Raw genomic sequence first — 12613 nt, forward strand, 5'->3', positions numbered from 1 at the left:
GGCTTCAAGCGCATCTCGTACGCTTACACTAAGAACAAGGTCACTGGAAAGTGGACTAAAAAGCCGCTCCCCGAGGAGGACTACCTCAACAAGAGGCTCCGAACGCCCGACGGAGGCTACGTCTTCTTTGACGAGGAGCGGTTGTGCTGGCGCAAGGCCAAGGTGGACGTGCCTGAGGAGAAGAAGCTGTCGTTCTTTGGACGCATACGTGAGTACCTCTTCGGGGAGGACGATGATGACGAGGACGAGCAGACTGAGGTGCGCGCCACGGCGCAGCACTTCCAGACGGGCTCGGCACAGTACAGTGCCTGGCAGCAGCAGCAGCAGATGCAGCAGCCCGTGACGCTGAATCCCCCCGGATCAGGGCCCGGCAGGGGAACGCGCAAGCGGGGCTCCTACAGACCGGGGCTGTGGAGGAGGATAAAGCGCTTCTTCGCCTCGCTGTGCCGCTTCCTCAGGATCTGTTGACTGTGCTTACTTCGTCAGAGGTATCAACCGTACCAGCGTGATCTGTAATACTTTTTGATAAAGCTGGCGAACGGTGTCTGATGAAACTGTATCCGCTGTGTGTCGAGTGCTTTTGTGGTGTGTGGAAACCATGTAATGTGTTTTCCCATCGAATGAACTTTGTCTCTTGTGCGTATAAAAGAAACGATGCCCGAGGTTATTTTCTGGACTTGCCATATATTTATTGAATTTAGCGATCTTCACACAAGTAGTTGATCACAACATCTATGGACATTGGACAAGCTTAATATATCACATAAAAATAGTAGCTCACAAGGTGTAGCACAATGCAGTAAATGACAACACAGAAAGTTTAGGCACCATGCAGCGGACACCGCTGGTTCACCGTATACAGACGCCTACTGCTTGGACGCCGTGCACTGCTTGCCACCAGAATACTGCGGGTGCTGAAGATGTCAGCAGCACGCATGATTATACAATCAGCTAACCATACAGCGACCTAATAAAATGTAAGGAGCATTGATTCGTCAAATGCGGTAACCAATGCCAGTAACCTCCTTCTAACCTTACAGGACCCAAGTCTTTTGGATCAAAGTTTATAATAACTAGGTACTGGCACGAATTACATCAGCTATTAGCTAAAATAATATTAGTTCATTATAAAAATAAATCTGGATCACACTAATCTATTTTCAATCGACGCGATTTATCCGCCCCCTCACACCCCTGCTGGACACAACCTCCATCACCCGGCAGGACTCGGCGCATGCTGCGCATCCCAGTCCGCCGCGGGACACAGCGGCACAGCCGCTGGATACTGAGGCCCGTGCACTACCAGAAAACGGCGCCGCCGCCCGCACCCATGCCCCATTTGTCGTTCTTTTTCTTGGAGGCGACCACATTGGCGCCGCTCATGGCTGCCAGCTGCGCTACGTTGGGCGCCACGCCCGGCGGCGGCGGCGGAATGGAGGGCCGCGTGCGTGCGTCGAACCGGGCACCGGCGTTGAACGCGCCCTGAAACGCCCGAAGTCGATAAACGGTGCCTCGCCTGGCCCAACGTGGGTATCTATTCTGTTGTTGTAACCACTTATGCTAGCTTTGGCAAGAAGTTTCATATCTATATTACACTTTTGCAAAAGCGTTTCGTGTTAGGAATTTCAATGCATTCTTCTCGTCATCAGTTTGAAAGTAAGAATGAATGAGCGTCAAGAACAACCTTTCGTACTGCTCGGCTGGAATGGACCTTAAGGGCCATGCGACCCATACAGTTTATTTGAGTTCCGTCGGACTAAGGAAGCAAGTTGAGAGTAAGAGTGGACAACTACTTAGATATCTGCTGCAAATACAGAATAACGGGCTTAAATCTCAACCCAATCAGCCAGTAACTATTTGATACGTGACATCAGAAACTAGCCATGCTCTCTGAGTTAAAACCTCATATCCCAGAAGAGAGATTTCCATATCACAATTGATTCGTTTGAACCATCGCCCCATCGTCGTTTCTACTCACCATGACGTGAACCTGCGAGCCGGGTCCGACGGGGATCATTCCCGGGGCCAACTGGAACGCCGCCTGGGCCGGGTACGCTCCCTGGCCGGGGTGGGCTCCGCCCTGGGGCGGGTACCCCACCGGCGGCGGGTAGCCGGGAGCGGCCGAGTACGGCGGTGGCGGCTCGTTCCACGGTCCGCCCTGGGCGCCGGGCTGCCAGAAACGACACAGCACGTTGACAGGAGGGACGGCAAAACGGCAAAGACAGATACCGACGTGAGAATTTTGTCGTCGCTGTTTTCTTTTCGGCTATGACGTGAATATAAGTCGAACATTTCAATGTAGTTTCATTTCATCTGTACTCCAGCTCAAAAACAACAAATAAACTGACTATCATCGAATGTAACTGAACAAATGTGATGAGACATATGATAAATCCAGTGACGCCCGTCCATATGCGTACCTGTGGCGGTCCCTGGACACTGTAGGCTGGCGGTGCACTAGGATACATCCCCTGCGACTGTACCGGGTAGGGCACTCCACCAGGCACACCTGAAACCAGCACGACACCGCTGAGTCCGAGTGTCAGAACCTCACACTCCACCAAATGATAGGGTCAGCATTTATTGTGGTCATAGAATAGTGTAGGAACATGCAATATGTTATGTGTGGTCACTAACTACTGGTCAGGTTCATTTTGTGGCCTCTCGCCCTCTCCATTACAACTAAACACAAACAGACAAAATGATCTGCCCCTTATTTGGTTGATAACCATTCTGATTTCTGAACACTAATCAACATCATGTAAAAGGTTAACCCGCGCCCCGTAGGGGGGGGGCCGAAACGGCCCCCCCCTGTCCTTTTCGGTCGATATCTCCTGAACGGCTGGAGATATCGCCACCAAACTTTCAGGACCCCTCCGGGCATCAATTTTACACATTGTGACAAAAAAAAATTTCCAGAGGCTATGATAGGTTGGCCACAAATGACGTCAGAGTGACGTCATGTTCTGTCATTTTCGACCGAAAAAAGACCTTCGCGAGAAGACCTGTCAGGACTACAGCTTTGAAGATACAGAAAAATGATCAAGACATAAAAGGTGTAGAATTGACAGGGCTACAAAACTGCTATCTCGAATTTTTGAAATTTTTGAGTTTTGACCCCCAAAAATCAAAAAAGCATTTTTTTGGATATATTCGCCAAAAAATCCAAAAAAGTTTTTTGAGTTTCGAAAAAAACCGGAATATATGTGATAGTGCCTACCGTCTTCTATCCACACACCAAATTTCAGATCGATACCTCGTTTTTTGGCCAAGTTATAGCGAAAAAACTGTTCAAAAATGATGACGTCAAATTTTCAAACTCAATTTTTGGCAATTCTAGAACTCGTAGAGCAAAACGAAGACCACCATTAGACTCCCCGTGACGAGCTGCATCGAATCGATACCCAGTTTATGCAAAAATATCAACTTTGAAATTTGACCTAATTTGACCTGACCTTGACCTGACCTTCACCAAAACGTGACCTAGGCTGGCCCCAAAGGCTGCCTAACCCACATAATCGCATTTGTCATGTAAAATGGACCATAAAACATGTATCACACGACACATTCATATTGTGACCCCCGGTGACCTGACCTCGCTGTGACCTGACCTGGTATCAGTGACCTCAGATAGCAAAGTATGTGTTTGACGAACAATGTACCATCGATGGTTTTCAATAAATTACCAATTTACTCGCTTTCACAGCACATTTCTTGAATTGCCTGTGAACGGTGAAAATCTGACCTTTGACCTGACCTGTGACGTCATCGGTTTGACCTAGGTCAATGAAATTTGGTCACAAGGTAGTTCCCGGGTGGGGCTATCGAACGACGTTTGAATTTTGAAAATCGGCCGGTAACTTTCCGAGATCTTAGGGGGGGCCGAAACGGCCCCCCCCTACGGGTGGTAGGGTCCGCCGGTAGCCCTACGGGGCGCGGGTTAATATTGGATACTGGGTCAAGATATTGCAAATGTGACTCCTTTTTATCTCCATGAGGTCATCTTAGGTCATAACAGATCACCAGCAATTTTATCTCCATGAGGTCATCTTAGGTCATAACAGATCACCAGCAGTTTTTCAATATCTCTTGAAACTTGAAAGTTACGCTCTACTGCTAAGTGATAAAAATGCCTTGGATATGTTTTGTTCATTCACATGTATGCAACATCACCTTTGTCTTTCCATATATGACACCAATTTAACATTATTGATAACAGCTCTGTTAGGTAGCAAAGGAGACATGGAAAACTTTGTGCAAAAAGTCAAAATTAGGGAAAAGTTGACCTGTGATGAACTCTGGCGACTAGACCTTTGAGTTTGACCTGACTGAAAGCAATGACTAAAACACTTTCTTTGTTATTTTGACACCCTTGCTTGATCCTAACCAAGTGACCTCGCATGTGCACAAAAGATGTGCATGGGAATGCAAGTGTGTGTAAAACAAGAGGCACTGTTTGCAATGGCTCTATGTTTGCAGAACTGTACTGTCTAGGTGTGTTTAAGCATCCCCATGCAGGAGGTGGATTTATGTTTGTGCAGACTCAGACTCCAGGCCTAAGTGGGCTCTCTTAGAGCACAAAGATGACTTGCCTTTCTTTCCTGACATTTTCAGCAGTGTAAGACCTGAAAAGATATCATGTCAGTGAATTTGTTATTGCATATCAAAGAAATATATTTACAAAATAATCATAATAACCCGTATGCTCTAGGACTTGACAATATATTGATATTATGATAAGTTAATAACCTATGTTGACATTAAACTCACCCCATTGCCAAACCAAAGTAGGGGAGGAGACTGAGAAAGGGGGCCATCACCACGCTTCAGCCCTTCAAGTGATGTCAGCTCCTGCTTATGGTTTCCAATTTGAATTAAAGTTCTCTTTCCAGTTGGTTGAATGAGCCAAACCAGGGTTTCTGCCTCCAGTCAATGGCCATTGCCTCGTACCAAAGGGACAGGCAATTTACCACGATATTCACTGTATATAGACAGAACTCGATATTCTTATCTTCCCCCAACATTCTTAGGCTTTTTAAACATCATTTTAATCCATAACTTTTAGAAACTGTATTTAAGCACTGTCATTCTTGCATTCAGTGGTAATTGCATGTCCAACCAAATTTAATGTTTCTCTCAATCTTGGCCGCTTTTCATGAATTAGGAATCAATAATGAACTAAAAGTTTCCGACCAAAATATTTTTTTCTATGAATGTCCATTCGGTAAATGTCAAGTTTAAGTCCTAAGCAGATTTCATTGATAAATTTTTCATATTCTTACATTATTTGACATCCTGAATCCAAAAATGATACTCATTTGTCTCGCAAATAAAAGAAAAAACATAATCAAACCTGACCTAACCTTACCTACTTACCTATAACCTACCAACCTACAACTTACAAACCTACCCTAACCTAACCTACAAACCTACCTACCTACAACCTAAAACCTACAAACCTACAACCTAACCTAACCTAAAACCTAAGATTTTTGCTGTTTCATATTCGTATCAACAGCGTCACAATTGTAGTTAGGACCTAAACTTGACATATACCGTCCATTCACTGTTTACCTGCAGGTTGAGGTGAGAAGATGACAAAATAAATTGATCCCTCTCAAACTATATACGCTCAACCAAGGTATATAAAAACACTCAACCAAATAACCCTACGCTGCCTACGCTGCTAGAGTTCGTAGAACAACGTGAACTGGCGCATTAGTTACGAATACAACTGTCAATTGCATTAAAATGCAGCCATTATTGGTGATAAGCCAGCCACAAGCCAGCAGGCAGGGTAGGAAGGTATCAGTTTCGTCTAAACTAATTACCTTGCTTTACGCAAGACAGAATTTGGAATTATTTCAGGCAGTTATTATCATTTATATGTAATTTAGATGCAATTCTCTACATACCCTGGCAGGGCTCATTTTTTAGTTGTTAGGTACATACCTATGTAATGATTTTTGGTGTTCTGGGTTACACAGGCTACCTACCCAGCATAATAGAGTATTTTGCAGTTACTGTTGGTGTACCCATCTCAATTTCAGTCATATCTATTGTAAAACTGCTCAATTTAGTGTTGCCAAGTCCAGCCTATAGTACTTGGCATTATCAATGTTGTTAAAGGGACCCTCCCACCTTCAAATAAGTTAATGAATTGGCATGAAAGTGATGTCCCTTGGTTCAGAAAGAGCGAAAACGAATATCTACCAGATTTCACCGAAAAATATTCACTGGTTTTCAAGATCTTAGGCTTTTACTTTTGTTTACTTTTTGGGATCTCCCCTGTTACTAGCGACTTTATTTGGAAGCAATAATTTGGCAGCCCTAAAGTGCGGCAGACGTTGCGCGCAAAGCAGCGTATACCACCACGTGTTAACGATGGTTTTAGTCTAAGATTTAAAAATCGTTAGATCTCCGCTGACGTCACAAATTCTAAGGGGGCATTCCAATGCATTAGCCCCTTAGAATCCGAAAACTGCAAGTTTGGAATTCCATATCTTCGAATTAAAGCATTTTTCGATGTTGTGAGTGCCCAAACCGGTATTTGCAGGCCATGGCCACCAATTTGGCTATCTCAACTCAAAACTAATGTTAAGGTGGGAGTGTCCCTTTAAGTTTGATTGATTTTGCAAATCACTGCACAAACCAAGGCTTAACGTAACCATGGTTATGAATAATTAATAGATAATTGATTATTGATTAGATAATTCATGAATCATTAAGAGATAATTGATTATTAATTAGATAATTAATGCATAAATGTTTAGGACTTGCAGTGTTAGGCCATTACCAGATGCATCTCTGCCCTCTAGTATTGCACCCTGTTAACTATTTCACAGCCAACATTTCACTCAGGAAGAAGACTTTAAAGAGGCCAGAGGTGCATTCTTTCCTGGCCAAGCAAGTCAGCACTGGTGCCAGTAAGTCAGATCCAGTTCCACTTCCTTACAACATTTGCGTATTTTCAGCTATGTTGTTGATTGCAAGTTGTGTGCACACTACGCTATTGACAAGAAGTTTGGCCTTAATGTTAAATATTAATTGGTTACAAACAAACCCTGAATCACCAATCCCAATCCATTCTAAGATCAAATACATCAGATTTTATAAAAGTCCTTCCTCCTTGTCTATTATTATAACTTATAAGCTCCAGTTGTGGCACAAGTAATCCTTTTGCTGAAAGGGACATATTGGACAATGATGTAAATGTTAAAAAACAAACGAATTTGTACAAATCGAACCTATTCAAAAACACACAAAGCTTTTGGCTTCAACAGCCTTGATCATTGTGCCACAGGTAAGGTATAATCGGTACAAAAATGACATTACCTATGCTACAGTGATCAAGGCTGTTGAAGCCCAAAGTTGTGTGTTTTTGAATAGATTTGACTTGCACTAATTGGTTTATTATTTACATCATCCAATCTGTCATGGAAAATCAACAAAGGAACATATCATTATATGCATGCTATCATCCTTCTGTCCAACTCCTATAAAGGAACAATAACGTTTGCATGGTGAAGGTTGAAGTCTCCTGATTCATTCAATTCAGTTATGTTTAGGATAGGATGAAAAAGAATAGATGTATTTGCTTGTATTTGATGTATTTTAATTCAAATGACGAACTGAGTGCTACTGTTGTAACTTGTAAGCTATTTGCATAGTGACAATAAATCATGTGAAATAATAAAATATGTTGCTTGTGTGTCAATGTGTCAGGAAAGCACGTTCATCTGACCTGAATGCTGAGCTGCTGACAGTTGTCAGCGACGGCCGCACCCGGCATCATGCTGACCCGTGCCGCCGCTCGCGCTGGACGAGGTCAGATCCAGCAGTCCCTCATGTCCTCGGCTGCATCAGACCTCTCGGAGCGGCAGCAGCTGACCGTTAAACACGACTTGGACAGCTGCGAGCTGCTCATCGAGATGCCGGGCTCAGGTGAGACCAATGATCCCATCAGGCCTGCCCGGTAGCAGAAGGAACTATTCCGTTTGGCCATTGAACGTACCGCTGTTGGCAACTTGATAGGCCGATACGGGGACGGAACGTCGTGTTGCAAAAATATGTGTTCACAATAGAATCTACTATCTACTTGTCTGTAAGTGGCGACTTCAGCAGGAAGCCTCTCCACCATAATGTACATTTATACCGATCTAAAACCGTAACATGTGTAACTTAGTTGTAGTGTACATGTGTAGGCTGGGTAACATGTGTTTGGTCTTTGCTTTTTTCCTCCTGTACGATTTATGTATTTGATTTTGTAATGTTCACAACAGATGCGAAAGCCTACCTGCAGTACGACCACGGACCGGACGGTGTGGTCGACCTGCAGCATACGGTCGTCCCGGAATCCTTCAGGGGGAAAGGTGTCGCCAAAATCCTTGCCAAGGTATTCTGATTGAATTCATGCTTTGCTATAAAATGAGATGCAGATAAAGATCTGCTAGCTACTCACAAAGTAGACATTGAACGTACATATCAACTATTTAACATCTCCACTACTGTTGCTTAACATCTTAACCACTCGTATAACATTAACAGTATCGAAAATTGGACAGGGAAGAAGCGTGTTTTCAGCTTACCTAACAGGCTGTATCTTTCTCTCAATTAAGATCAGCGCCCCTGACTTTTTCGTTTCAGGCTGCATTCGACTATGTTGTGGAGCAAGATTTAAAAATGAAGCTATCCTGCTGGTATCTCCAGAAATACATCAAGGACAACCCGTCGTCGGAGCATGTAGCTCGAGTGGTAGAATAAGCCATGTCGGCTAGTATGAAACGTTGGTACCTACGTCAGGCTGTGTTCAGCGACGTTTGATCAGCCGTCAGGGGCGTGCAACGGGGAACAGTGAACTGGGATTTAGTTTCTGTTTATAAGGGCTTGACGTTACTTAATCGGCACCCGTCGTGGTGTGTTTGGGAAATGACTAACCTTTAGGTATAAGGGCGTGTTTTATTTGAATGCGCCCAAATGTATATTTTTTTATTCAGTTAGTGTACAGCAACACGAAGAGCTGACGTCAATATGGAACGATGTCAGGAACGGCAGAGAAAACGAGGCACAGTTGTGTGCAAGGCGCAGAGAGTGAAGATGGACCTGTTTCTGATTTTACACTGGACAATATATCGCTTATGAAGAAGCTCGGGCTTCTTTTCCACCTCGTTTACCTCGAATCCAAAGGGCACAGTACCTGCAGGCGGTATGCAGTACCAGTGTTATTTGCTACGTGCTAGGTACTAAGAGAAGTGCAATACGTTGTCCGCCGGACGATGCATTATGTATGGATCACGCCCCTAATATGCTACATCGCAACGGGTGTTTTGCTGTCCATTTCAAGGTGACTGAATGGAATACATACACATATAGAAAAGAAGGTTTAAAGTCGATTTAAATAGCTATGTGGCCGATTCAGTTGTGTTACACGGTGATTCATTCATTTTTAACAAGTCTGAAATTATCTTAAAGGGACACTCCCACCTTAACATTAGTTTTGAGTTGAGATAGCCAAATTGGTGGCCATGGCCTGCAAATACCGGTTTGGGCACTCACAACATCGAAAAATGCTTTAATTCGAAGATATGGAATTTCAAACTTGCAGTTTTCGGATTCTAAGGGGCTAATGCATTGGAATGCCCCCTTAGAATTTGTGACGTCAGCGGAGATCTAACGATTTTTAAATCTTAGACTAAAACCATCGTTAACACGTGGTGGTATACGCTGCTTTGCGCGCAACGTCTGCCGCACTTTAAGGCTGCCAAATTATTGCTTCCAAATAAAGTCGCTAGTATCAGGGGAGATCCCCAAAAGTAAACAAAAGTAAAAGCCTAATATCTTGAAAACCAGTGAATATTTTTCGGTGAAATTTGGTAGATATTCGTTTTCGCTCTTTCTGAACCAAGGGACATCACTTTCATGCCAATTCAATAACTTTTTTGAAGGTGGGAGGGTCCCTTTAAACGACAAAGGCATGAGCACCTAGGAAGGTCTAGTAAACCGTGAAACATGGGTGGAGAACCTGCCCCGGCCACCCCGGCCGTGGCCGGGGTAACTTTCAGCCGACCCCGGCGCGGCCGGGGTAACTTTTTCCTCTTTTGTAAATCCTAAAAGCTGTCTCCATACGAAAAAAAACTGCCATCTATAAAAGCGTCTCGCATTATTCTTATCTACCTTGAAAAGTTATTGAAAATTTACTTTATTTTCATTTTGGAGCTTCTATGTTTTTAAGTCTTTTCACGGAGCCCGACGTGTTTCATCAAACAGAAGTAAATCATATTTAAGGGCCGTTATCGTAAGATGGCACTGTAATAACATCACAAGACAGGACGAGGGTAATATCAGTGAGATAGAAGGACGAGCTGCTGGGGCTCAAGGCTCCCCCAACTTAACCCGGGCCAGGGTGGTGACTGGTGGCCTTATCCCGCGCCGTGCTGGGGGGGGCGTTTTTACGCCCCCCCCTCAGGTTTTTCGCAAATATCTCAAAAACGGCGGCGCGCAGCGCCGCCGTTTTTGGTACACGTGTTCCTACATCATTTCCGCACATGTTGTGAAAATTTCAGACCTAGGCCGTTCAAGGTCAGGTCACCAGGTCACGTCAAGTGACCTTACCTCAGAAAAAGTTCAAAGGCTCGCTATAGCTACACCGACTGAACGATCACTTTGAAACTTTCAGCGATTGATATGAGTAACAGTATGTATAAAATGTATATCTCGGATTTTTTATATCTGTGACCTAAGGTCAGGTCAATTTTGCGACCTCTCCATTATAAGTCAATGGGAGAAAATTGAAATGCGCCTCTTTTGGACGAATATCGTTCAAAACGCTCTCAAACATCGGTTCATAGGTAAACATGACACACTGAATAGGAAAAATGCACCTGTGACCCCTCTGTGTGCCCCTGAGGTCATCTCAGGTCATGAACGGTCGCCAGCAGTTTTTTGGCTATAACTTTTGATAGAGACGTGCTAGAGCGGTGAAAACACGTCAGATGTGTTCAGCTCGACGATACGGATCGACTGATATGCAACATGACCCTTTTCGGTCAGGTCATGACCTTGACCTGAGGTCAAATTTTCAAAATGACCTTTCAAGGTCAACGAATAGTTCATTCGACGCGTCTCGACGAGAGAAACACGATGCTGGCAAAAGTAATGTCATGGCGCTTATGAGTCAAAAGTTATTGACGAAAAAACGTTTTTCGTAAAAACGGCTATTTTTGGAGTTTTTGCCCTCTGGAGGCTAAACCGTTGACCTGAGGTCAAATCTGAGGACATTACTCAGAAAGGTCTGTAAAAGGGCTATCGAATGCGCTTTTCCGCGGCGCTGTAGCTCTATCGGTTCCCGAGATAGCCGTTGGCAGTTCCCAAAATGTTGAAATAGTCAACATTTTACCTTTGGTGACCTCTGGTGACCTGACCTTTGACCTGACCCAAAAAATGACCGAAGTGTTTTCGTCCTTATTTTTGACGCTCTTTCGATTGCCGCTTACCGCGTGTCGCTACGTGGCCCAGGAGCCGAGTTAGACGGGGGGGCGTGAAAACGCCCCCCCCCAGCACTCGGCGGAAAGTTCAGGCCACCAGCACGGCGCGGGTTATCGTCGGAACGACGTTTGAAAGAGCGACAAACGTGATCAGAGAAATCTGGTCATGTTTTAGGCAAGCTCAATAATAAAATCACCATAGATCATCAAAAGCCAAATTTCTTTGAATTTAGCGTTCTCCGACAACTTTTCTCACAGTTCATGAACATAACGGAGCTTCAACACTGCAAACAAAACATTCGATTACTCGTTTAAGGCTCGGTCGCGAATAATATTTCAGGTGCGAGCTCAAATCAATAAGGGGGTCAAAACGGTCAAATTTGACATTTTGTTTTGTGTGGGGGTTGCAACTTCCAAGGAATAGGTAAGCTTTGCATAAAGGGCATGACGGCATTTTTAGCACGATCATCCAGCAAATTTGACCTGATGACCTGACCTAGCACTAGGTGACATGCGTCCGAAATTTTAAGGCGTGTTGCAAAATTGTTGTTACAATTACGAAATCTTCCGCACCTGCGTGCAGCAGGTTTCCCTAAAAACGTACAAACGGCAGACATCCATTATTCTATGCCACAGAATAGGGGTTTGTTGATAACCGTTGACAAATATTTGAGCATCATCGTCTTTCTGACTTTCGGTCGCCGGCCGGGGTAACTTTTTCAAACATTCTCCACCCGTGCCGTGAAAAATAAACATTTTATATCTTCGGTATGGAGCCCTTTCCCCGGGTAGTCCACCTGACCTGAACGTATGCTGCTCCGCTGACAGCAGTAGTTTTCGGCGACGGCGGTAACCGGTACCATGCTGACCCGTGCCGTGCCGCCGCTCGTGCTGAACGAGGCCAGATCCAGTAGTCCCTCAGCGGCTCTTCGGTTCTGTCAGACCTCTCGGACAGGCAGTAAATGGCCGTAAATCACGACGTCAACAACTGCGAGCTGCTCATCGAGATCGAACTACGATGAGTATATGTTTAACGCCACATTCACTAACGATATCTGTAGTATTCATTTGCTACATCTGGGTCAACACTCAACAGCAGGGCTGCGGAGTCGGAGTCGGAGTCGGTCGGA

The 12613-nt window shown here is 44.5% G+C and overlaps 2 protein-coding genes across 15 annotated transcripts; one reads left to right on the top strand and one right to left on the bottom strand.

The window, feature by feature from the left end:
- Positions 1–664: 664 nt before the first annotated feature.
- Positions 665–12361, bottom strand: LOC122391386 (DAZ-associated protein 2-like). 11 transcript variants are annotated; one of them, XM_043385206.1, is made up of 5 exons: positions 12286–12361; positions 4593–4625; positions 2421–2509; positions 1979–2170; positions 665–1482 (listed from the first exon to the last, which is right to left on the bottom strand). In XM_043385206.1, the coding sequence occupies exons 1-5, from the start codon at positions 12344–12346 to the stop codon at positions 1300–1302; spliced, it is 558 nt and encodes a 185-aa protein (XP_043241141.1). In that variant the 5' UTR covers positions 12347–12361; the 3' UTR covers positions 665–1299. The 11 variants fall into 11 exon arrangements, with proteins under 11 accessions (XP_043241141.1, XP_043241144.1, XP_043241142.1 ...); XM_043385209.1 differs by lacking the exon at positions 12286–12361 and adding an exon at positions 9174–9296; XM_043385207.1 differs by lacking the exon at positions 12286–12361 and adding an exon at positions 7745–7848.
- Positions 6356–9145, top strand: LOC122391387 (protein NATD1-like). Of its 4 annotated transcripts, none has more exons than XR_006258339.1 (5): positions 6356–6530; positions 6862–6926; positions 7726–7944; positions 8283–8395; positions 8647–9145. XR_006258339.1 is itself a non-coding variant. In XM_043385217.1 (3 exons), the coding sequence occupies exons 1-3, from the start codon at positions 7794–7796 to the stop codon at positions 8761–8763; spliced, it is 381 nt and encodes a 126-aa protein (XP_043241152.1). In that variant the 3' UTR covers positions 8764–9145. The 4 variants fall into 4 exon arrangements, 1 of the variants encoding a protein (XP_043241152.1); XR_006258338.1 differs by having other exon boundaries at positions 6516–6530; positions 6846–6926; XR_006258337.1 differs by lacking the exon at positions 6356–6530 and adding an exon at positions 6630–6663 and having other exon boundaries at positions 6846–6926.
- Positions 12362–12613: the final 252 nt, after the last annotated feature.

Source organism: Amphibalanus amphitrite, unplaced genomic scaffold (genome assembly GCF_019059575.1).
Source record: "Amphibalanus amphitrite isolate SeventyFive unplaced genomic scaffold, NRLGWU_Aamphi_draft 000435F_arrow, whole genome shotgun sequence".
Classification (NCBI taxonomy): domain Eukaryota; kingdom Metazoa; phylum Arthropoda; class Thecostraca; order Balanomorpha; family Balanidae; genus Amphibalanus; species Amphibalanus amphitrite.